We start from the raw sequence: 26,082 nt of genomic DNA, 5'->3' as shown, positions 1-26,082 counted from the left end.
TAAAGGTCGGTTTCAGGAGAACATAAAGGGCTGTTTCAGGAGGACATAAAGGGCTGTTTCAGGAGAACTTAAAGGGCTGTTTCAGGAGAACATAATGGGCTGTTTCAGGAGGACATAAAGGGCTGTTTCAGGAGAGCATAATGGGCTGTTTCAGGAGGACATAATGGGCTGTTTCAGGAGAACATAAAGGGCTGTTTCAGGAGAACTTAAAGGGCTGTTTGAGGAGGACATAAAGTGCTGTTTCAGGAGAACATAATGGGATGTTTCAGGAGGACATAAAGGGCTGTTTCAGGAGGACATAATGGGCTGTTTCAGGAGAGCATAATGGGCTGTTTTAGGAGGACATAAAGGGGTGCTTCAGATGGACATAAAGGTTTTGCTTCAGGAGGACATAAAGGGCTGCTTCAGCTGGACAAAAAGGGCTGCTTCAGGAGGACAAAGGGCTTTTTCAAGTAAACATAAAGGGCTGTCTCAGGTTATTATAAGGAGGAAAAGATCCTCTATGCATGGGAAACAAACTGACAAGAAAAACAGATTTCAAAAAAATATTTATTGAAGCATCTCATTATCTCTGACTGGTTTGACAACAAATTATTTCATCACAGAGCTTAGTTCTGTCCTTAGAAATAACATTATTGAATTTAATTCTGCATTATATTTTACAACTGACATTCGAAATATACATATACCCATACATTCTGGCGGTAAACCTACTGAATACTGATAAAGAAATTCAAACATGTTATTTTCATACTTAAAATCAATGATTTCCTTACAAATGTAAATAGTGTTGAAAACAAATTTTATAGAAAAGTAAACAAACAATTGTCTGATGGAAATCTTTAACTCAAAAGAACTATTTGAAATCCTTTGAACACATTGCATCATATAACAACAATATGGCACTCAAACCAAGGTTAATACATGCAAGTGTGGAAATTAGTACCGCAATATCAATAACTTGTGGCAGTGATAGACTATGTCAATAAATGTACTGACAGTCCAGACCCTCGTCAATCCAGAAAACCCACCTTCTGAACCATTACGGCTGGGCATGAATACAAAGTTATATTACTCAATACCATAATTCTTTAATCCAAAAATTGGTTAACCTGGGCGATTTTATGGGGAATGCTACTATCCAGATTAACACGATTTTTCACTTCAAAATGTGAGTGGAATTTTCATTGCCTTAAACAGATCATGTCATATTTTTGACATCCAAATGAAATATAGTTACAATATTATCAGCACAGCAGCTGAACAGGAAATATGAACATGTCAATGTTGCACTGCACATTATTTGCACACTGATCACTAGTTTCTTAAGCCATTCAGATGACTATCAAACCTGCATTCCCATTATGCAGTGAAATGCACACTCCTGTAATTAAGTACCACACTACCTGATGCCCAGCGGTAGAAACTAACAGTTTCAGTCCACTAGTCCTTATAATGATAACATATAGCAAAACCCTTAAAAATGGCAAATTTCTACTAGTCCTTATGATACCTTAATTTACTTTTGGGCAGTTTGGCCAGGACTATAGGACTAGTGCCAATTTCTAACCCTGGATGCCACATGTATGAGAGAGTGAAAAGGGTTTCAGGCCACTTTTAGCAGGCTTCCATCTATGACATAATGATCTGTACTAAACATTCTGTATGTATGTATGTTGTAGGATGCTACACTGTATGTAGCTTATTATTTGGTTTCTGGATGCAGCTTAGAGAACCCCTGTTACCCTTGCCGAACTAGGTTGGAATTTCGGAGTTCTGTTTTGGCTGGACTGACGAGTCTATGCACAGTCCAATCAAAATCATGTAATGAAATGGACATCCAGTTCGTAAACTGACGGGCAGATATGAGTCGACTGCAGGATTTGCAAAGCATGTTTACCGCCAACTGGGCATCGACAGATCTTATCAAATCTTTTCATGATTTAATCAAGGTGCTCAAGTAATGTGATGCAATTCTCAAGGCAAGACCCATTTTGTTACAATATAGATCTTGATTGTCGATCAGATCGTCTAGACTGGGCTCTGCAATTTTATTTATAGCAAATGCCAGAAATATGATAGGTGGAATCTGATTGGTCAATAGGAGGGATACAGAAGGGATGCATCTAGTAATAGCCACTGGTGGTGCTACAATTGAGCCACGGAATTCCTGACTAGTTTGGCAAGGGTGTATGCTCGACTTATATAAGAAACTAACATCCTTGCCTCGGGGAGATGCACTGGATGCTAAGTCAGAAGAAACAAACTGTTCCAGATTGACAGAATCACAAGCTTCATAATGAAAAAATAATAAAAATATCATGGAGCTTTCACCAAGATATCAAAGATTTAAGATTAACATTACTCATGAAAGTAGGAATCATAGAAAATGTGTGTGTGTGTGTGTGTGTGTGTGTGTGTGTGTGAGCGTGTGTGTGTGTGTGTGTGTGTGTGTGTGTGTTAACATCAGTACATACAAATGTGTTCAACAACCAAAATATTTAAAAGATGATCAACCACGAAAATAAGCAGTAGTTTGCATGTTTTGTGCAAAGAACTGGATTCCACAGTAAAATCTAAGTTCACAGTAAAATCTAAACCTACGTTTTCTGCAGAAAGTTACATTAAAACATCAGGGTTTGCCCCAACTGGGCAATGAAACAAGCCTGCTTGTCAGGGAGTTAACAGACTATAAAAGTCTGGTTTCCACCCTTGCCGAACTAGGCTGGGATTATGGAGTTATGTTTCTGCTTAACTAATGAGTCTATGCATAGTCCAATAAAACTCGCATAAAAAATCAACATTTAGTTCGTAATCAACATGGTGACTGCCATGAGGATTTTGGTCGATTGTGGGATTTGCAGATGATATGTACCGTCAACTGGGCGTCAACAGATGTTTTCTAAATCTTTTCATGCTTTTAGTCAAGGTGTTCAAGTGATTTGATGTACTTTCCAGTGTAACACCCATTTTATCACTGAAAAGACATTGATTATTGATCTGATTGTCTTGACTGATCGCCGCCATTTTGTTTGAGGTAAATGTAAGTGGTATGAGAGATGAAATCTGATTGGTCAACAGGAGGGACATAGAAGGAACATAATTCATAATTGCCACTGGTGGCGCTTGTGCGACGAAATTCCAGCCTAGTTCGGCAAGGGTTTAAACTGGACTCTTACAGTTAACTCCCTTGCCACGGGAAGACCTACAGCGTAGATCTCACTCTACCATGCACCCCTGGTTAAAAGCATAAGCACTATCTGTGAGTACATGTGTAGTATGATGTCTTGGAACAGCATAGATACCAAATAAAACAACAGGAGATGCATGGTTTCACTATTATTGGATGTTGTTCACAAAATGATTACAAAGGGACATGTTTATTTGTGACATAAAATCATAAACAAATCGTACACATCACACAATGTCTACCACAATAAGTTATTCATGACAATAATTAAGTGATCTTTACATAACTTATGAATTATACACACATTTATTTACATTTTCAAGTCATTTACAAAAACATGCCACATTTACAGACCAACATGACAATAACAAGCCAATTGGTATGGATGGTATACTTATTACTATTGGTACGCCAAGACACTGCTAGAAGAATGACATCGTCCTAACTATAGTCCTCGCCACATGAAATAGAATCACAAAGTAGAATCACATGACTGACGATCCTCAGTCAGATTGTAACCATGTGATCAAAATGTGATCATATGAAGATGTTTATCGCCAGCAAAATGGTTTGGTTTTTTTAAAAGCGCACTTTTCATTTCTAATCATTACTGTACATTGCTGTAAGTAATATTCCTTATTGCTGTCAAGACTTGTTTTCATTTGATAAGTATTAGCACACATGCTGCTATCTTTGTTAATTAATCATTGTGATATTTCGTGATTCTATATCAAGTGGTGAGGACTATTGTGGAACACAGGTGGGTAATATTGGCTACCTTCTTTATGAGGGTTCAGTGAGTGCATAATGCATTGTGTCTTTGTCTATAATACTTCAGCTACCTTAGATCACGATGACCTGTAGGTTGCACAGCCTTGATATCAGACTGTCCTATGGATCTGTGGATAAACAAGTCATCAGTATCCCATGCTTGTTGTAAAAAGACCCGTGAAGATTCCTGGGTAGAAGAGGTCTTCAGCAACCCATGCTTGCCGTAAAAGGTGACTATGCTTGTCGTAAAAGGCGATTAACAGGATCTTGGTTGATGCATGGATCGATGCTCATGATATTAATCACTGGATTGTCTGGTCAAGACTCGATTATTTACAGACCGCCGTCATATAGCTGGAATATTGCTGAGTGCGGCGTTAAACAACAAACCAACCAATTGTTGTAAAAGTCATCTGATGAGGATCTGGGCCCTCTTGCACAAAGCAGTGTTTGTGCCAAGTCTATAATAAATATGGTTGTTACAATGGTTATAGCGTTAAGACTGCTTTGTGCAAGTAGGCCCTAGTGGTTACAATATACGTCAACGGGATGTTGATGTTGATTGATCATCTTAATGGACCAATGGTTCATATTGCCAGGACTATTTACAGCCTGTGGTGATATTGCTGGAACATAGCTGACTGTGGCTTAGGTCTCCATCCACTGATGTGAGTGTGACCATTCATCTGTGCTATTGGGGTGCATGGGTGGCCGCAATTCGCTGTGCAGAGTTGCGTCCCTTGGGCACGCCTGAAACCTATGATTGTGGGTTCAAATCCCGGTTTGCCCCGATTATGTTTCTAGGTTTGTCAGCACCATACCCATGCTCGTGGGTTTCACCGAAGTGGTAAACGTCTGAGACCTGCATCACTTTGGGCTTTCCTCCCACATTAAGCTGACACGCCGTGATATAACTGGAATACTGTTAAAAGCGGCATTAAACCCAACTCACTCACTCACTCACTGTGCTATTGCTGTTTTTGTTGTACACACTGCAGTCAGAAACATTCCAGAAATAACATGGTGGCATGTAAATAATCGAGTGATTGATATAAGCAACAATCCATGCCATTGGTCAACCAAGTCACCGAGCCTGACAACCTAATCCATTCAGTCAATAAGCATAGACTGCTGAGGCCTTATTTCAACCCAGAATCTCCACAGGGCAACACAGTAGCAATATCGGGTGCCATAAATCATGTTTCAATGACAAAATGAAACTGCGTCTATAGATTTCTCATAATGATTGGATGATTCTCATAAAATGGAACAATCGTTAATGAAATGTATTGATCATGAAAACGTCATTTAAAGTGTTGTCAGCACCAACCTGGGACAAAAACAGAGATGGACAATATACTATTACACAACTGATTCTTTAACATTTCACCAACTGATGGGATGAAAATCCTCAGATAACTTGATTTTGTTGGTAACTGGATGTAAGATTAAGACAAATAGAATGAAATAAATGGTTTCAAAGCACTGGTTGAAAATAATCACTCAACTGAACACCCTCCATACTTCCTTATGTTCATGGTTACTATGAGGTGAACGCTTGTAAACTGTGTAGGCACATAAGCTTTGAGACCCCTTACCCAGTGTTCATTACGAATAAGTGAGTTGTGTTTTATGCTGATTTCGTTCCAGCAACACCTTGGCGGGAGACAAGATATGGGCTTCAGATATTGTACCCATGTGGGGAATCAAACACGGGTCTTCGGTGTGAGGAGTGAATGTTTACACCGCTAGGCTACCCAACCACCTTGTGTTCATTTGGGGCTTGCTGACTGCAAAGATGTGGGCCAACATTGGTAAACACACATACCCAATGCATGGAGACATCACTATAACAAATGTGATGATTGTCAGATACATGTTTTTACTCAGTTACAAAAATCAACTCATGAATTAGTGTACTGCCTGCTCATCGAGTGACTATTCAAATAAACACATAATATAGAATTCAGATACTAAATATGGCTGCCATTATATCTTCATAAGTCAGGTGAGCTACAGGGCCTTGTGGCTCTGTGTTTCAGACTCCATTCCCAGCGGCCATTGCACCATTCTCAAGCTTTCAAACTTCACACATTAAAACTACTGATAATCCACCTGAATTATGAAGAAATGATAAATTATGAGAGCACTAGTCAGAGATACCATAGATGGGATCATTCATACAAGGTTTCAGCTCCATTGGCCTGTAGATTCAGAGAAGAGGTCAAAAAGATAAAAGTTAACAATGGACGGACAACCAGACGACAAAGCAGTCAAATGATCTAAAAATGTGTGGAAATGTACACCTTCAACTTCTGACATACTACACTATCTGCATACTATCATGTCCCCAGTGTCTGTTGTTGACTGTTGACTGCTGACAATATATTCCCAGTAATGAAGAACAAACAGAGGTAAACACTATTATGCGGGTAGGGAATACTTATTTTGTTACACATTATTGGCGCTTTTAATTGCAGTGGTTCAATATCTCACGCTAACACTTAGCTGTGATACGTTACTTCTCAACAGTACTGATATCATAAATTTGCCAATAAATTGAACATTTTATTTGAAATGTCTTTTTTTCCTCATGATTATCATTTTTATATCAAAATCAGAATTCTATGTTGTGAATTTATAGAACTGCCCCAAACTATCAAGAAACGCCCGTTATGGTCCGTCTGACAAGTTGTTACCAAGTTTACATGTCACAAGAATATGAGCTGCAGTCCTACTTAATACATACAAACACATAAATTTGTCAATGATATGGCTAACCATATTCGACGTAATAAGCGCCCAGGGCGCTCTCAAAATTAGAAATAGGGGGCTCTTATTAGAATATTATTTTGGTGAAAAAAACAGAGTTAAAGGATAAATTTCGTGGTTTATGCTGACAGCCTGAAATGTTTATATACGACAGATATATTTTTCCAGAATTTAATTGCCCATAATTAAGGGTGCATGTAAGACACGAGTGCGTATTATACGCGAATAAATAAGTTTTGTGTACATTGATCAATTGGAAGGGGTGCTAATTGGGATTGTTCACTAGCCAATATGTTAGCAAATATCGCCGTGGGCACTTATTAGAGCGGGGCGCTTATTACGTCGAATACGGTAGTTACTATTAGATTGAAGTAAAAATGGATCAATTCTTATTTCGATGAAGTATGAACTAATTTACATGATAATTATCAATGATTTTGAAAAGGTTGGAAAAATTACCTGTGATCTGTGAAAAGGTGGTGTGAATTACCTGTGACTAGTTATTGGGCATAGCTATTCCCTACCCCCACTTAAGGAACTGTTTTCCATGTAAAATAGTTCATGAGAAAGCCTGAAGGGATAAAATAACACAAACTGTACAGTACTGACTAAAATGTCCCACACAACATAAACAACTAAAACTAAAACAATTTTTAACAAAGTGGTGTACGATGGTATTTCATCGATTGACACAATGATTCTACATGATGTTGACAAGTTGGATAGAGTGTATACCAACAGTACAGAAACTCCTGAAACGGATATAATCGTTTATGATGAAAATATATACTACTCAAAACAAGTGTAAGAACACCCACAATTGGAATAACTTGTTTCCATACAGTGTTTTACTAAAACATGTATGAACAAGTTTGCAACATAGGTAATTTTTTGTCTTTCATGCAGATGGTAAATTATTTCATGGTTATTATGCGATGCTGACTAATATTGAGACGTGAAATCTCTGCACATCGTCCAGCTGCCGATGAAGGATGTTACTGCAAATACCTAGAGGTGTGGGAGGGGGGTACGCAATCAAGCTATGCTCCCTTGTTGGGGGAGTCAAAGTGGGAGTGGGAGTTTGTAGGGGGGCGGGGGGTAAGTTTGGTGCATGTAACCATATAATTAATCACGGCAGTTTCTTTTTGGGTGTAATCATGACAGGCTCTCTAGTAGCGAGTCGAGGTGGGTAGCGAGTGGGGGAGTCATCTTGCCAAGGCAAGGGAGTTAACTGACTATAACATTCCAGTTTCCGCCCTTGCCGAACTAAGCTGGAAAGATGGGAGTTATTTTGGGGCTGCCAAATCCAATCAAACTTACGTAACAAAATTGACATCTAGTTTGTAAACAACATGACGAATGCACTTTGCGAGGTAAGATTGCAATAAAGATCTTGATTATCGATCAGATCGTCTTGATTGGGCACCCCCATTTTGTTTGAAGCAAATGCAAATGATGTGAGAGGTGGAATCTGATTGGTCAGTAGCAGGGACATGGAAGAGACACAACTCGTACTAGCCACTGGTGGTGCTACAATTAATCAACAAAATTCCAACAAAGTTCAGCAAGGGTGGAAACTGGACTTTCGCAGTCAGCTAACTCCCTTGCCTCGGGAAGATGGAGTGGGGTATGTTTGGTGCATGTAATTAATCAAGACACACCCTCTACAAGGTGTAATCAAGACAGAAGTGAAGCCACAGTAAGGACTGGTGCAGTCAGTGGCTGACAATCTATATCAACTGTGACACTCCATGAGGATATTGCAGCCTCCCTTGTGTATGTGTGGAGACAGGTGGGAGACACTGGCTTTTACAACCTACTTGTTGATTATATCTTCACACAGCCTGTATCTAACCCTTTCTGTATGGAGGAAGGAAGACTGGGGAGTCTACTGTGTACACGACAACAATCTAGCTGCTACATCACTACACTACCACAGATTGGCACAGGTACCCACATAATGGCGTCGCCACCTCTGTCTCGTCTAACTTTCAGGCTCACAAATTAGCATTTACCTATAGTCAGAGTGCAAAATAACTGCCAACCTGGTAGCCCATGCCTAGCAAAATTTTGTCAGGATAAATATTCTCAAATGTTCCAAACCAAACTGGCTATTGATCCTGTTAATGTTTTATGCACTCGTCTTAGTTGACCGAAATAAAAAGTTCACCCATCTAATCAAATTAAATTGGTAGTGAACTGACGTTGCGAGATCAGAAATACCAACCATCATAGCGTTTGACTCATGAATTGCAATTTGGATTTATTTTATAGATACCTTCACAGAATCAAATTTCTGGTTAAAAAAAAAAGAATGCCACTTTTTTAAGCGAGTGAAATTTGAAACTGGACAGCAATATTTTGAGACTATTCCACACACTGCTTATACTTCTGTAGTTATGGTTGATACATTGCCAGACAACCGCAAACACTCATCACAGGAGTCTACAAATATGGTCAGGGTTGGATAAGATGGCCGACTGACTCCCTTGGTGATTATGATACATGTCTTCACAAGTTTATGTTTATCACAGCTTCATTCAATCTGGCTGACGTAAACTCCATTTGATGCCAGTCACTTATGGTGTATTTGCCTTGTAATCAGGCTCAATTCCCTTTTCATCAACCTCCATTTTTTCTTCGTTGCCATGGTTACTGTCGTCAAGGTCTCCTTGGGCTTCAAGACTTCCCTCACTGAAGTCATCCCCTGTAGTGTCTGAATCAAGGGTGCCTTCAAATGCTGCCACTATGTATTCAAACAGGTTCTTCTTTGGTTTAGCGTTCCACCATATCTTCTGCATAACATTGCGGCTGTACTGATCAATGAGCTGCATCACATTGCCTGAAACACAGAGTACACAGAGTGAGTGAGTGAGTGAGTGACTGAGCGAGAGAGAGAGAGAGAGAGAGAGAGAGAGAGAGAGAGAGAGAGAGAGAGAGAGAGAGAATGTATGCGTGTGTGTTTTTGAGAAAGAGAAAAATAATTGAATCCATTTGACCAAGCAATGCTTCATGCCATAAATGTATCATGACATGCAAAGAGTCTGGATTGTAGTAGAAGTTTAGAACTATGTATGAATCTTTGACATTGTTACTATTAATGTTTCGGTGATCGTTTACTGCTAGAATAACATTTGAATTAGCAGAGTAAGTTGACTTAAACTTGCTGTGAATTGGCCTGACCCTTGTTCAACGCCACACTCAACGATATTAAAGCTACATGATGGCAGTCTGTAAATGATCAAACCTGGACCATGATTGACATCATGAATATCAAACTATGCCATTGGGACACAAGATCAACCATCAACCAAGTCAGCAAATCGGACAACCCTATCCCACGGGATACTAATAAGAAAGAATCGGGTGATCGCCTCTAACAGGTACAAGACTCTCCAAGTACCATCCTTACTTGGCTGTGAAATGGGTGTAAACAGATGGTGTAGGAACTATTCTAACAAGGCTAACCATGAGAAGTCCACTTTAAAGGTTGTGGCCAATATGTCGGACAGGCTGGACAACTGAAGGACAATCATATATGCATAAGTCCCCTACAGTCAAGCAGCAGAACCCATTTACTTCTAACTACATAACTGACATACATACCAACTTCCAACCCGTTTTCATTCTTGATGAAGGCATGTATTTTGTACAGCTGGTCCGTCAGCTGATCGTCATCAAATGTGAAGTAGCAGACATCTCGCTTGGCAACGGATGCGGCAATCATTTGGATGAGAGCTGAACACAACATGAACACTTTGTGAGCAACTTTTCAAACAAGTACAAGCCAATGATAGCACGATGGGTTACATTTCAGGTCTGGAAGTGAAATTGAAAGATATCTTTAAGAATAACAGGGATTATTCCTTGCATTAGAGTGGCAAAGACATGGTAAAAAAACTCCCAGTTGAAGAAAATAAGAATTTAGAAATGTGCCCAAATGTTTAACCAAATATTTTCCCTAACTTTGAAATCCCAGATAAATCCCTGCCAAACTGTATGCAGTACAAGTCTCTTGAAGTGGGAGTCCTACCTTTCAGACTCTTGTCCCCTCCAAAGGCGCCACACCCCCAGTTGCCGGTACAGACTGCTGACAGGTTTTTGGCGGACTCCTCCCCACAGTGGAATCCCACATACGCCTGCGGTATAAAGAACTGGGTGAGTAGAGATACATAGCTGCTGATATTCCCCGTAACTGTTCATCATGAAGACTTTGAATACCATCACACAAAACACTCCCTGACAAACATAATACTCCAGGTTTCCTGTCTGACTGATTCAATGGCGTAATAACATCAAGGTTACTGGTTGCTCACTTGAACACTGAAACCTTAATCCACATCAGCCTTTGAAGTGCTGAGTGCTGAGTTTCAAATTACCAAATCAAGGGTACATAGTAATGTCCCTGTGAGTATGTGGAGATGTTCAATAGCAATCTTCCGGAAGACAGCTTCCCGACTTGGGACAAAGGATCCTTTTGGTACAGACAAAGGGGGATCCTGACTAACAGGGCTAGGAGTAAGGGGGATCCTGACTAACAGGGAAGGGAATAAGGGATCCCAACTAAAAGGGTAGGGTATAATGGGGATCCTGACTAACAGGGAAGGGAATAAGGGGGATCCCGCTAAAAGGGCGGGAAATAAGGGCGATCCTGACTAACAGGGTAGGGAATAAGGGGGATCCTGACTAAAAGGGTGGGGAATAAGGGGGATCTCGGCTAACAGGGTAGCGATTTAAGAGGATCCCAGCTAACAGGTAGGGAATAAGGGTGTTCCCGGCTAACAGGGTAGGGAATAAGGGGATCCTAACAAACAGGGTAGGGAATAAGGGGGATCCCGACTAACAGGATAGGGATTAAAGGGGATCCCGACTAACAGGATAGGGATTAAAGGGGATCCCGACTAACAGGATAGGGACAAAGGGGAGTCCTGACTAAAAGGATAGGGATGAAGGGGGTTTCCAGGCTAACAGGGTAGGGAATAAGGGGATCCTGATGAACAGGATAGGGAACAATGGGGATCCTGACTAACAGGATAGGGATTAAGGGGGATCCAGACTAAAAGGGTGGGAAATAAGGGGGATCCCGGCTAACATGGTAGGGAATAATATATCACTTTAATATTGACAAGCTTTGATCCCCCTGGTGACCTTGAGGCTACATGGTGAAAGCTGTGGGATAAACGAACCTTGTTGAGTTCTCTCTGCACACACCACTTCTGGAACTGTTTCTTCCTGTCTCGGATAACCAACGCATCTATAGCAACCACCTCTGTATGAAGACGGCCATTTACGTCCCTGTTAAAGGAGAAATACATCTCCAATTTTAGCAGGCAAAGAGGTAAAGGCTGTAAGCAATGTCACAATCAGAAGGTGAGCGAATGCTCTAAATAATCAAATCTAGGCCAGGCAAAATGGTGGTTGGTAGCATTAGGAAGGATCCACACTGTTGGCGTAACATGACACGCAATCAGCCAGGTTCCACACTGTAAGCACCCAATCCTTCCCAATGCTCTTGGGACATATTCTACCTTGAACAGTAGGAAAAATGTTCTTGGTGCCTGTCCTAAACGATATGGGCTTTTTTTAGGATTTCAAGATAAGTGTTTTTGTCTGGCAAAATGGGAAAAACAATTGTGATATTGTTCAAAATTGGATTTTTTTACAAATGATATTTTCATAAATTCCGCAGACTTTTAATATTGGCCTCTAAGCAGGTCTAAAAAAATCCCTGAAATGGTGTTGATCAAAACAGGAATGTTATCAGCTCAATGTTAACTTACTACAACATATTTTCTATGACAGCTCTACATATAGTTCATGTGCCATGGTCACAGCTAAATAACAGAAATACAAGAGAGAGGTTGACGTACCTGGGAGTTTGATCTTGGAAGTCTCCATCCCAGGTGAAGGAGTCTGCATAGCCCTCGTACTTGCTGAACTGTTCACAACCTGCAGGTATGGCAGTGTGTGAGTGAGTTGGTGCAGCACAGCTTTCAACACTTCAGGTACTTAAGTATTTACTTCAATATTTTTAGTGTTTATGGAGGAATAAACATAGAACTTGGCGTGTACACAGTGTGAATTTGTGTACATATATTTGTCACATATGCGTATACATAATTCAGCATAGAAATTTACCTAGCATGATAAGACTCTCATTCTTATCCAGCACCTCAGTGAAGAGTCGTGTGATTATCATCTCGGGGCAGATGAGGAAGCGGATCTCCTCCTGTACTGCCCCCATCCCCAGCACTCCGCCCCCAATGTACTTGTTGGCGAAATCCACCTGCAGGAGATGCACATTATCAATATTTAACAGTCAAACATTTGCACACAATTTTTATAGCCATCTTTTACTCCGATATACCTTTCTGATGACACCTCCACAGAAGGTCACGTCAGATGACCCCTGACTGAACTTTGGCTGCACAATCTCAGTGAAAGATGCGTGGGTTCTTGAGCCAATTAGATGTCAGCTTCTTAAAATGATATGGCTTAATTTCTTTACCACCTCGATTCAGAGATTTTGGAAAATTGTCAAGGAACACAAAAGTACCCTCAATAGTACTACGGCACTTGGATGTATAAAATTTCAACAACAACACAATAGTGTGCATAGATTTTTTTACATTTGAATTCACTTATTTTGGTTACTATGGGAACCATACTGATAATAAGATTAGAACCTCTTGAACATATTGTTGAAAACATGCACATGATTTTTTTTAGCTTCATTTTTCAGTGTATTCTGAGGAGATGACGTTTACAGTGCAAGGATATGCATTTAAGAGAACATAGGAGCCTGGTTAATGTCAACAAACAAAACAAACAAAATGATTTTATGAAAAACAGAATATATGTGTTGAGCCACACCACTAACTACATATACAATAAATTTCATTATATATTTAGCAGAAATAAAAAACCAGTATGGTCAAGGTGAAAAGGGTCAAATCAAGGTAATATGATTTTAAATATGTTTACGGACTTTCAGTCAGGTGAGTTAAAGGTAAACATGATGAATAGTGAAATTGCAGTCACCACTTCTGTTGTCTCAACCCTACCTCACCTGAAAAAATCCTTCCCATCATCCCCTATGGTTTCACCTGTAACATCCCCCTTCCCATCATCCTCTATTGTCTCACCTGTGACATCCCCTTCCCATCATCCTCTTGTCTCACCTGTGACATCCCCTTCCCAATATCCTCTACTGTCTTACCTGTAACATCCCCTTCCCATCATCCTCTTGTCTCACCCGTAACATCCCCTTTCCATCATCCTCTTGTCTCACCTGTGACATCCCCTTCCCATCATCCTCTTGTCTCCCCTGTAACATCCCCTTCCCATCATCCTCTATTGTCTCACCTGTAACATCCCCTTTCCATCATCCTCTATAGTCTCACCTGTAACATCCCCTCCCCATCATCCTCTATTGTCTCACCTGTAACATCTCCTTCCCGTCATCCTCTATTGTCTCACCTGTAACATCTCCTTTCCATCATCCTCTATAGTCTCACCTGTAACATCCCCTCCTCATCATCCTCTATTGTCTCACCTGTAACATCTCCTTCCCATCATCCTCTATTGTCTCACCTGTAACATCTCCTTCTCATCATCCTCTTGTCTCACCTGTAACATCCCCTTCCCATCATCCTCTTGTCTCACCTGTAACATCCCCTCCTCATCATCCTCTTGTCTCACCTGTAACATCCCCTTCCCATCATCCTCTATTGTCTCACCTGTAACATCCCCTTTCCATCATTCTCTACTGTCTCACCTGTAACATCCCCTTCCAATCATCCTCTATTGTCTCACCTGTAACATCCCCTTCCCATCATCCTCTATGGTTCCAGCTGAAGACACATGCAGATTGCTAAACTCTGTTCCGAGCTCATCCCACTTGGGAAATCTTCCAGGGGCAATGACTTTCCGCTGGAATGTGACTGTACCTAGGGGCACTGCAAGGGTTGTGAAAGACCATTCAAGTTACTGTATTTAGGGGCACTGCAGGGGTTATGAAAGACAATTCAAGTTACTGTCCTTAGGGGCACTGCAAAGGTTATGAAAGACAGTTCAAGTTACTGTCCTTAGGGGCACTGCAGGGGTTATGAAAGACCATTCAAGTTACTGTATTTAGGGGCACTGCAGGATTATGAAAGACAGTTCAAGTTACTGTATTTAGGGGCACTACAGGGGTTATGAAAGACCATTCAAGTTACTGTATTTAGGGGCACTGCAGGGGTTATGAAAGACAGTTCAAGTTACTGTCCTTAGGGGTACTGCAGGGGTTATGAAAGACAGTTCAAGTTACTGAACTTAGGGGCACTGTAAGGGTTATGAATGACAGTTCAAGTTACTGTCCTTAGGGGCACTGCAAGGGTTGTGAAAGACAGAAACAAGTTACTGTACTTAAGGGCACTGGAAGGATTGTGAAAGACAGTTCAAGTTACTGTACGTAGGAGCACTGCAAGGGTTATGAGAGACAGTTCAAGTTACTGTACCTAGGGGCACTGCAAGGGTAATGAGAGACAGTTCAAGTTACTGTACGTAGGGGCACTGCAATGGTAATGAGAGACAGTTCAAGTTACTGTACGTAGGGGCACTGCAAGGGTAATGAGAGACAGTTCAAGTTACTGTACCTAGGGGCACTGCAAGGGTAACAAGTATTTGTCACAGAGTGACGAAATATCCCCCGCCATATACACCATAGTACCAAATATGAAGACAATCCAGCGATTAGTTCTTGAGATATTGTGGCAACACCGTTTTCCAACTCCAAAAACAGATTTGCCTGCTGTGACCTTGAAAATGGGGTCAAGGTGACCAAATCTGACAGGTGTATGCGGTGTCTGTATATACACTATAGTTCCAAATATGAAGACAATCCAGCGATTAGTTCTTGAGATATCGCGGCAACACCGTTTTCCAACTCCAAAAGCAGATTTGCCTGCTGTGACCTTGAAAATGGGGTCAAGGTCACCAAAACCGACTGGTGTCTGCGGTGTCTGTATATACACCATAGTTCCAAATATGAAGACAATCGAGAGGTTTAGTTCTTGAGATATCGCGGCAACACCGTTTTCCAACTCTAAAAGCAGATTTGCCTGCTGTGACCTTGAAAATGGGATCAAGGTCACCAAAACCGACTGGTGTCTGCGGAGTCTGTATATACACTATAGTTCCAAATATGAAGACAATCCAGTGTTTAGTTCTTGAGATATCGCGGCAACACCGTTTTCCAACTCCAAAAGCAGATTTGCCTGCTGTGACCTTGAAAATGGGGTCAAGGTGACCAAAACCGACTGGTGTCTGCCGTGTCTGTATATACACCATAGTTCCAAATATGAAGACAATCCAGTGTTTAGTTCTTGAGATATCACGGCAACACCGTTTTCCAACTCCAAAAGTAGATTTGCCTGCTGTGACCTTGAAAATGGGGTCAAGGTGACCAAAACCGACTGGTGTCTGCCGTGTCTGTATATACACCATAGTTCCAAATATGAAGACAATCCAGTGTTTAGTTCTTGAGATATCGCGGCAACAAACAGGTGCGACGCTTTCGCGCGGCGGGGGATAATGAGAGACAGTTCAAGTTACTGTACGTAGGGGCACTGCAAGGGTAATGAGAGACAGTTCAAGTTACTGTACGTAGGGGCACTGCAAGGGTAATGAGAGACAGTTCAAGTTACTGTACGTAGGGGCACTGCAAGGGTAATGAGAGACAGTTCAAGTTACTGTACGTAGGGGCACTGCAAGGGTAATGAGAGACAGTTCAAGTTACTGTACGTAGGGGCACTGCAAGGGTAATGAGAGACAGTTCAAGTTACTGTCCTTAGGGGCACTGCAAGGGTAATGAGAAACAGTTCAAGTTACTGTACGTAGGGGCACTGCAAGGGTTATGAGAAACAGTTCAAGTTATTGTACCTAGGGGCACTGCAAGGGTTATGAGAAACAGTTCAAGTTACTGTACGTAGGGGCACTGCAAGGGTTATGAGAAACAGTTCAAGTTACTGTACGTAGGGGCACTACAAGGGTTATGAGAAACAGTTCAAGTTACTGTATGTAGGGGCACTGCAAGGGTAATGAGAGACAGTTCAAGTTACTGTACTTAGGAACACTGCAAGGGTAATGAGAGACAGTTCAAGTTACTGTATGTAGGGGCACTGCAAGGGTAATGAGAGACAGTTCAAGTTACTGTACTTAGGGGCACTGCAAGGGTAATGAGAGACAGTTCAAGTTACTGTACGTAGGGGCACTGCAAGGGTAATTAGAGACAGTTCAAGTTACTGTACGTAGGGGCACTGCAAGGGTAATGAGAGACAGTTCAAGTTACTGTACGTAGGGGCACTGCAAGGGTAATGAGAGACAGTTCAAGTTACTGTACGTGGGGGCACTGCAAGGGTAATGAGAGACAGTTCAGGTTACTGTACATAGGGGCACTGCAAGGGTTATGAGAAACAGTTCAAGTTACTGTCCTTAGGGGCACTGCAAGGGTTGTGAAAGACAGAAACAAGTTACTGTACTTAAGGGCACTGGAAGGATTGTGAAAGACAGTTCAAGTTACTGTACGTAGGAGCACTGCAAGGGTAATTAGAGACAGTTCAAGTTACTGTACGTAGGGGCACTGCAAGGGTAATGAGAGACAGTTCAAGTTACTGTACGTAGGGGCACTGCAAGGGTAATGAGAGACAGTTCAAGTTACTGTACGTAGGGGCACTGCAAGGGTAATGAGAGACAGTTCAGGTTATTGTACTTAGGGGCACTGCAAGGGTAATGAGAGACAGTTCAAGTTACTGTACGTAGGGGCACTGCAAGGGTTATGAGAGACAGTTCAAGTTACTGTACATAGGGGCACTGCAAGGGTAATGAGAAACAGTTCAAGTTACTGTACGTAGGGGCACTGCAAGGGTTATGAGAAACAGTTCAAGTTATTGTACTTAGGGGCACTGCAAGGGTTATGAGAAACAGTTCAAGTTACTGTACGTAGGGGCACTGCAAGGGTTATGAGAAACAGTTCAAGTTACTGTACGTAGGGGCACTACAAGGGTTATGAGAAACAGTTCAAGTTACTGTATGTAGGGGCACTGCAAGGGTAATGAGAGACAGTTCAAGTTACTGTACTTAGGAACACTGCAAGGGTAATGAGAGACAGTTCAAGTTACTGTATGTAGGGGCACTGCAAGGGTAATGAGAGACAGTTCAAGTTACTGTACTTAGGGGCACTGCAAGGGTAATGAGAGACAGTTCAAGTTACTGTACGTAGGGGCACTGCAAGGGTAATGAGAGACAGTTCAAGTTACTGTACGTAGGGGCACTGCAAGGGTAATGAGAGACAGTTCAAGTTACTGTACGTAGGGGCACTGCAAGGGTAATGAGAGACAGTTCAGGTAACTGTACATAGGGGCACTGCAAGGGTAATTAGAGACAGTTCAAGTTACTGTACGTAGGGGCACTGCAAGGGTAATGAGAGACAGTTCAAGTTACTGTATGTGGGGGCACTGCAAGGGTAATGAGAGACAGTTCAGGTTACTGTACATAGGGGCACTGCAAGGGTTATGAGAAACAGTTCAAGTTACTGTACCTAGGGGCACTGCAAGGGTTATGAGAAACAGTTTAAGTTACTGTACGTAGGGGCACTGCAAGGGTTATGAGAAACAGTTCAAGTTACTGTACGTAGGGGCACTGCAAGGGTAATGAGAGACAGTTCAGGTTACTGTACGTCGGGGCACTGCAAGGGTTATGAGAAACAGTTCAAGTTACTGTACGTAGGGGCACTGCAAGGGTAATGAGAGACAGTTCAAGTTACTGTACTTAGGGGCACTGCAAGGGTAATGAGAGACAGTTCAGGTTACTGTACGTTGGGGCACTGCAAGGGTTATGAGAAACAGTTCAAGTTACTGTACGTAGGGGCACTGCAAGGGTAATGAGAGACAGTTCAAGTTACTGTACGTAGGGGCACTGCAAGGGTAATGAGAGACAGTTCAAGTTACTGTACGTAGGGGCACTGCAAGGGTAATGAGAGACAGTTCAAGTTACTGTATGTAGGGGCACTGCAAGGGTAATGAGAGACAGTTCAAGTTACTGTACGTAGGGGCACTGCAAGGGTAATGAGAGACAGTTCAAGTTACTGTACCTAGGGGCACTGCAAGGGTAATGAGAGACAGTTCAAGTTACTGTACGTAGGGGCACTGCAAGGGTAATGAGAGACAGTTCAAGTTACTGTACTTAGGGGCACTGCAAGGGTTATGAGAGACAGTTCAAGTTACTGTACGTAGGAGCACTACAAGGGTTATGAGAGACAGTTCAAGTTACTGTACCTAGGGGCACTGCAAGGGTTATGAATGACAGTTCAAGTTACTGTACTTAGGGGCACTGCAAGGGTTATGAGAGACAGTTCAAGTTAATGTACGTAGGGGCACTGCAAGGGTAATGAGAGACAGTTCAAGTTACTGTACTTAGGGGCACTGCAAGGGTTATGAGAGACAGTTCAAGATACTGTACTTAGGGGCACTGCAAGGGTAATGCGAGACAGTTCAAGTTACTGTACGTAGGGGCACTGCAAGGGTAATGAGAGACAGTTCAAGTTACTGTACGTAGGGGCACTGCAAGGGTTATGAGAAACAGTTCAAGTTACTGTACCTAGGGGCACTGCAAGGGTTATGAGAAACAGTTCAAGTTACTGTACGTAGGGGCACTGCAAGGGTTATGAGAAACAGTTCAAGTTACTGTACGTAGGGGCACTGCAAGGGTAATGAGAGACAGTTCAGGTTACTGTACGTAGGGGCACTGCAAGGGTTATGAGAAACAGTTCAAGTTACTGTACCTAGGGGCACTACAAGTGGCATGAAACCAATAGAATAGAGGGAATATTATCATCAAATAGAACTGATGATAGTATATATTTAATTCCTTCCATTAGTCCGGGTTTAAACATCAATTCTTGCATTGGTACTCAGGTGATTGTAATGGAACATCAGGTAATGTTATGACAAGCATTCACAATACATCAAGTTTGGCACCACTTCTCACCTACCTTTGTCTGTAACTCGTGTAAAGTAGTGGATGACACACCGTAGTTTCTCCATTTTCCTCCGACTTGGGTGGCCCTGGAACAATCTGCAAGCAGTAGTTATCATACCGTGTTTTGTTGGGTACAGTGCATACTTGAGTAAAATACACACCTCCATTCTTGGGTACAAGTTTTGGGAAAATTGCTATTTCAAGTATCGTGAACAGTAAAAAAAACTACATCGTTTTGCTTCAGGTGAACGAACAGGAGATAGTAAACATGGTCAATGAAAATGTGAAATTTGCGATAAAACATGAATTGACATATTGATTTCCCATTTCAAACTTCCTGTTACTTGTGAAATTGTCTTATAGGCAGAGATGACAGAATGACAAAAGATGAATTGATTATTACAGTATTACCCTTGTGTGCTTGCCACAGCATATATAATACAATTTTATTCATAAAAAATGATAATTACAATATGGAAACACTCCACTAAAAATCCCTAATTTATGTTACTGCCATATTTACCTTTACTACAATTAGAAAACAAACAGAGATGGAGATACAAGCGTTTGCTTGCTGGAATACTGCCAGACAAGATTCTATCTATGTTAGGCACTTTGCATCACATACATCTGAAGACCGTGTTATGATTTACAGATTACAGATTCAGTCAGCTCTTACAAGTACAGAGTGTTGAGATGAAAACCTACTTTGATATTTCTCAAATGCCAGTATAAAATAGCTTTTACTTACATGTTAAAGTTGATCTCTGGGTAATTTGAGTACTCTGCATGCCGCTGTCTTGCATTCCGGCGGGGAAATGTACAGAAGAAGGCATTGGCAAGAAGACACGCTACTTGCTGTTGACTCATGGTTATAGAATGTGGCTTGCCTTGCTTCAGCAGTGGAATAGGCTGGGAATACATGATACCAACAAGTGAGTGGGTGAGTCATAATGTTAGGACAATATGTCAGCTTTATTGTGACTAGGTGAAGTAATGCATGCATATTTTCTAAAAACCCTGTCTAAGGACAGTAACATTAAACAGTAAAAACAACTTGTGACATCGCAAATTTGTATTTAAAACTATTCTGATAAGAATATTAAGAACAGCCTTTTAAACAACAGCACAATATAAAAAAGGCCATAGTTCTCCATCAATCAAAAGTACGCCACCTTCCTAGGGACTATGGGGGCTTATGATACCTCTGCTACCTGCATGGTGCCCTAGCAGGACTTACACCAACTCTCTAGGTGCGCATTATAATACTGGTAAATTCTTTGAATGACTATGGTATACCCTTGAAGGGGATAATAGTTTTACACTACTTCAACCCCCCATCAAGGGCACAGACACAAACAGTCTCGGTTAAACATGATAAAACAAAGAATAGTAGGTCATGTATTTTTAAGTCACCTGAATGACAAATTGAAAACGACTTATTTATTGCAAAAGAAGTGATTTACTTATAGGGCCAGGTAAAATGTGTGTGTCTGCATGTGCCTCTGTCTGTGCGTGTCTGCATGTTGGTGTGGGCATGCGTGTCTGTGTGTGATTGTGTGTCTGTGTGTGATTGTGTGTCTGTGAGAGAGTGTGTGTTTCAAATCAATCAGACAACTTACTGATGAATTTATCTGAAATGCAATGCTACACAGTATTAATGCTTGACTTTGAAACCCCATCATGAACCCCTCCCCTCATGCCACTCAACTCCGTCACTGAATCAAAACAGTAATCACTAAATGACCACTTACCATTGTGCACAGCAAAGGTAGTTGTAATGCTAGTTTTACCATCTTGGGAAGAGTGTTGGCAAAAAAGTCATTACGTTCTTCTTTCCTCATATACTGTAATAAAAAATATTGTAAATTTTATATGAAATTGTTTACTCACTTATCCTATCTCACAATAATCATTTCTTCCTTCTTCTTTCGATGCTATGTGGAAATGTGCTTGAACAAAGTTTCCAGCTTCTACAAAACAAATCACCAAAACACATCCCGGCGTCACCATGGTCACCATCCAAAGAAACGGGTCATGCACTGTAATACGTGCACAGTGACCTACACGACCTGATCATGTGAATACTCCTGCGACATCATTAATTTTCTGAGCTAACAGGCTAGAGGGGCTGATGTGCGGGGATGGTCGGGAGGGCATATGGCTAGAAATAGGATAAGTATATACATATACAATTTGATGTAAAATTTACAAATTTTAAACCTTTTCTATCTCACACTTGGATGTTGGGGCTCAGATACCTTACCCTGTTGTAGACTACAATCTTGAGACAGTGGAAGCTCGTGCGAGGCAGTGACACAAATAAATAACCTACAACACTTCCTAGAGGAGTAGAAATGGTCGTTCTCCATTCAAGACAGGCTGGGTGAGGTTTCTTATTTGTACTCATCTTCCCTCAAACATTAACCTAAAGTCCATCCGATATTGGCGGGAAATCCAGCCAAAAAGCGAAAAAGTGTATTCTCTGAAGTCTCAGTGCAGGTCTCCACAGTGAGAAAGAGAAGGATTAGGTAGTATTCTTGTTATCGGGTTGTGTAGGTCACTTTGCACAGGATGGCAGTGACCATGGTGATGCTGGGATGTGTTCAGGGGATTTGTTTTTAGAAGCTGGAAACTTTGTTCACACACGTTACCACACAGGATCAAAAGAAGAAGGAAGAAATGCATAGTGTGAGAAAGACAACCATAAGACTTAAGATAGGGATTTTGTCTTCCTAGATTAATATGCTCAGCAATATTCCAGCTAGATGACTGTGGCCTGTAAATAATCAAGCCTGGACCTGACAAACCAGTGATTGATATTATGAGTAATATTTCAAAGGTACAATGTCAGGGTACAATGACATGCTATTAAGCACGTCACTAAGCCTGGCTCCCTGGTCCATTTAGTCTCCTCTTACAACAAACATAGGATGCTGGAAGTAATTCAATCCCGGAATCCCAGACAGCAATCAGCTGTTCAATGTAATATTGTATGATGAGAAAAAGCTAGGATACATACGTCTATAAAGTATTGTTTCATAGCTGTGAAATCCCACTTCTTGGAATACCTCTGGTTGTATGTAAGTATAGCATCCTAGAAAGAGAAAAAAACACCCCAATATTGACAAATAGGAGTGTCTGCGATAGGAAATATTAGTATCCATATATCGACTCAAAAGTATCATGATATATTGAAATATTGATTAATTATAAAATCAATTATTCTGTATGTGTTTTGATACAAATTACCTATATGAACTTGGTTGATCCATTAAATGTTTAAAACTGAATTTTCTGCCTTCTCATCATCATGATCATGGAAATCTTAATAAATGTTAATGTTTTTATTAATTCAGTGTCAACATTCATTAATTTGTATTAATCCAACATCAACACTAAAATATTCCTTTACATCGGTATTGCAGTCTACCAATCTCTTTAAAAACATTTCTAAGTTCTCACTGCCGCTAAACAAAGATCTGAGGACATCCCATTACGGGTCACGTCAGAACGACCTTTCGCTAACTTTGACAGACAACTGAAATGACTAACAAGAAGTCGACATCAGCCAATTAGAAAGCAGCTTTCTCAAGCTTTATGACACTTGTTTCAACCTGGCGACTTCCATTTCAGACTACGCTTGAAAAATATGTTGACACAGTTCTCGATTAAAATTTTGAAAACTCAACAAACAAACATTCCGGAATGTCTAATATATGATTGAGATTGTATGGCAGTGCTTCCCACGTACTGTGCAACGCATCCTCCATTCAAATGTTTATCCCACGGAAGTGAGAGACAGACGATAATTTTGACGGAATCAGTCGTACGGGCCATAACTGTCATTCGGAATACCCCATGTTAACGTTTTCGAGGTTGCATGATTAGAAAACACATTTCGATTGGTAAGCTACGCTTTGATTGGTCAGATGAAAGGTCGTCCTGATGGGATGTCCTCAGATCTTTGTTCAGCAATAGCGAGAACTAAGATCCTTTTTTAATGAGATTGTGCAGTCTACAAATACATGACTTGTGACAAATAATGTAAACATCCTTGTTACTAATGTCATGTAAGTTCTTTAAGTACGGTTTAATCATCCATTCAATCTATTAAAGATCTTTTATTCTTTTTACCTTGGCATTACCAAATGGTAATTTTCAAATTCAATAATGAGACACAAGAATTGGTTGATAAAATCCCTGCAGTTTTCCTTGTGAATTGGTGGAACAAAGCTCATGGTTTCCACAGTTGTGAAAACATCAGTATGTGCCATTATGAAAACTGTCATTTTCATTTTATTTCCAATACATATAGGCCACAGGCCTTTGTGTACAAAAGTTGAGTACAGAAAGGTTTTAAGCTTTCAGTTTCGCATTTCTTACTTCATTTGCATAATATAGATATTTTGCTAGATTTGTAATAATATATGTCTCTGGTGATGACAGAAGCATATTAAATTTATGAACGTTAGGATCACAATAGAACTTTGCTTTGAGATATAGTTGCCGTAACTTGACATACGATGGACAAATAAGCAGGAAGTGGTACTCGGTTTCAACACAGTCTAATTTCCAGTCTAATCACAACTGTCATAGCACACAGACAGAAACACTTTCAAATAATCACATGACTTTGTTTTTGAGTGAGAGGGAAATACATGAAATATGACAGAAGCAGGGGTCCGGAAACCGTCATATGCGCCGGACATGTCCGATTGGGAATCTCAAATGTCTGGTTTAAAATAAAATAAAAATACGTAACAACTTGTAATGTGTGTGAAAATTCGTCCTAAAATACGCTATTTGAAGGGGGCGTGGCCTAAATGCAAATGTCCGATTGGGATTTTAAATTTTCCGGACCCCTGGACAGAAGATAAGTAAGCAAGCACGGGGCAGACGAATCAAGTGAACACTCTGACCACTAGGCTACCCTACTGCATATTACAACTCATTTGTGTCCAACTCGTGTTATTCCGGGACAAGTCGAATAGCGACTCGTGCCCCTCTCATGGCCATGTTTGCAATCGGGTTCCGTCTTAGCACAAACGGGCATACCTAAAACAATTGTCAACTCGTGCAATGGTTCACATATATTTCCCCATATATTATTTATATTTCAGATGCAATTTAAAGCACATCAGGACATACGAATTTATAAAGTATGGTTGAACACATTTAACTATGTCTTGGGTATATTTTTAGATGCAAGACATATGTAAAAACAGAAATTATTTCTGAGGGATTCTTTGACAAAGAACTTGAAATCATACACACATTCTGATTGGTTTGTCGTATTTTCGCACATAACATTCATCGATAGGGGGGTGAGTCTTCTTGCAGGTTACGGAAAGGGGAGAGTGGTGACGAATGATTACAACTACAAGATAAGAGATTAAAAGCCATTGTTAATAATAAGTTGAAGTGAAGAGTTCCTTAAACTAACAGTGTGAACATCATGCCAACCACATTATAAATACATTTCTAGCCAACAAGGACAACGTCCTGCTTTTCTACATTATACATAGCTGTTACAGCAGGCTATCCTTCAACACAGGAGGACAATTCTCTTGTATTCAAAATATATGCAAACCTCCAACTCAAAAGGACCACTGATTTTTCCTGATAAAGCTTCTCCAATGAGTTCCCAGCGTCGACGAAGTGTTGTTTTGCTGGTCTGCAGTGGAAATATTACACAATCTCTCTAAAAATGTCATAACAATGCACTTTTCAACACAGGAAAAACAATTTCAGTATTCCTGAAATATGAAAAATATTAGGCACATACCCAAATACCCAAAGCCCATACTGAGTGAGTAAGCAAGTTAGTTTTACACTTCTTTGAACAGTATTCCAATTATCACGGTTTGGAAGCTTTCCCAAAAAAATTCCTTAAACTTTCCCCAAACACGACCCCGACAGTGAAATGCTACAATACCTAAAAACAACACAATCCTTTACATGTGCATGGCTTTACTTGTGTTATGGACACGGCGGCATTAGGAGATTTTGTGCTTGTTTTGCCATTTGCAAAAATGGTAAATGAAAACATGAATTTTGAATGAAACATCACTAGACATGATGATTTACAAATACAATGGTATTTGTGTACCGTAAGCCTGACAATGTTTCAGACGCAGGGATTAAGGTTACTTGTGTATTTGTCTCGTAAAATAAGCCGGAAATAGCAATCAGCTGATCACACATTTTCTCCCGATCTATTGGTGATTTAGTTTAAAACATACTTAATGTCATGGCCAATATCATAACAGAAATAAATTTCATAATGTTCGTTTCAAGGCGAGTTCATGGTGAGGTGATGTGATTTG

At 40.7% G+C, this 26,082-nt stretch overlaps 1 protein-coding gene and 1 long non-coding RNA gene across 3 annotated transcripts in view; both read right to left on the bottom strand.

Moving 5' to 3' along the window:
- Positions 1–535: 535 nt before the first annotated feature.
- Positions 536–4,235, bottom strand: LOC124141141. The gene is made up of 2 exons (XR_006862013.2): positions 1,990–4,235; positions 536–1,799 (listed from the first exon to the last, which is right to left on the bottom strand). It is a non-coding gene; the product is annotated as an uncharacterized LOC124141141 (long non-coding RNA).
- Positions 4,236–8,983: 4,748 nt separating this feature from the next.
- The window catches only part of LOC124141142 (poly(ADP-ribose) glycohydrolase-like), a 34,526-nt gene continuing 17,427 nt past the window's right edge, over positions 8,984–26,082 (bottom strand). For both annotated transcript variants that reach the window (XM_048392251.1, XM_048392252.1), the window contains exons 9-20: positions 25,347–25,430; positions 22,776–22,850; positions 21,508–21,600; positions 20,505–20,665; positions 19,767–19,849; positions 14,549–14,691; positions 12,872–13,019; positions 12,604–12,682; positions 11,920–12,028; positions 10,767–10,872; positions 10,340–10,471; positions 8,984–9,575 (exon numbers count right to left, since the gene is read on the bottom strand). In XM_048392251.1, the coding sequence (XP_048248208.1) occupies positions 9,313–9,575; positions 10,340–10,471; positions 10,767–10,872; positions 11,920–12,028; positions 12,604–12,682; positions 12,872–13,019; positions 14,549–14,691; positions 19,767–19,849; positions 20,505–20,665; positions 21,508–21,600; positions 22,776–22,850; positions 25,347–25,430 (1,476 nt within the window). In that variant the 3' untranslated portion in view covers positions 8,984–9,312. The remainder of the gene's footprint in view (positions 9,576–10,339; positions 10,472–10,766; positions 10,873–11,919; positions 12,029–12,603; positions 12,683–12,871; positions 13,020–14,548; positions 14,692–19,766; positions 19,850–20,504; positions 20,666–21,507; positions 21,601–22,775; positions 22,851–25,346; positions 25,431–26,082) is intronic.

Source organism: Haliotis rufescens, unplaced genomic scaffold (assembly GCF_023055435.1).
Source record: "Haliotis rufescens isolate VD_foot unplaced genomic scaffold, xgHalRufe1.0.p SCAF_11, whole genome shotgun sequence".
Classification (NCBI taxonomy): Eukaryota; Metazoa; Mollusca; class Gastropoda; order Lepetellida; family Haliotidae; genus Haliotis; species Haliotis rufescens.
Note: the sequence above shows the minus strand (reverse complement) of the source record. Positions and strands in the feature narration are given on the sequence as shown.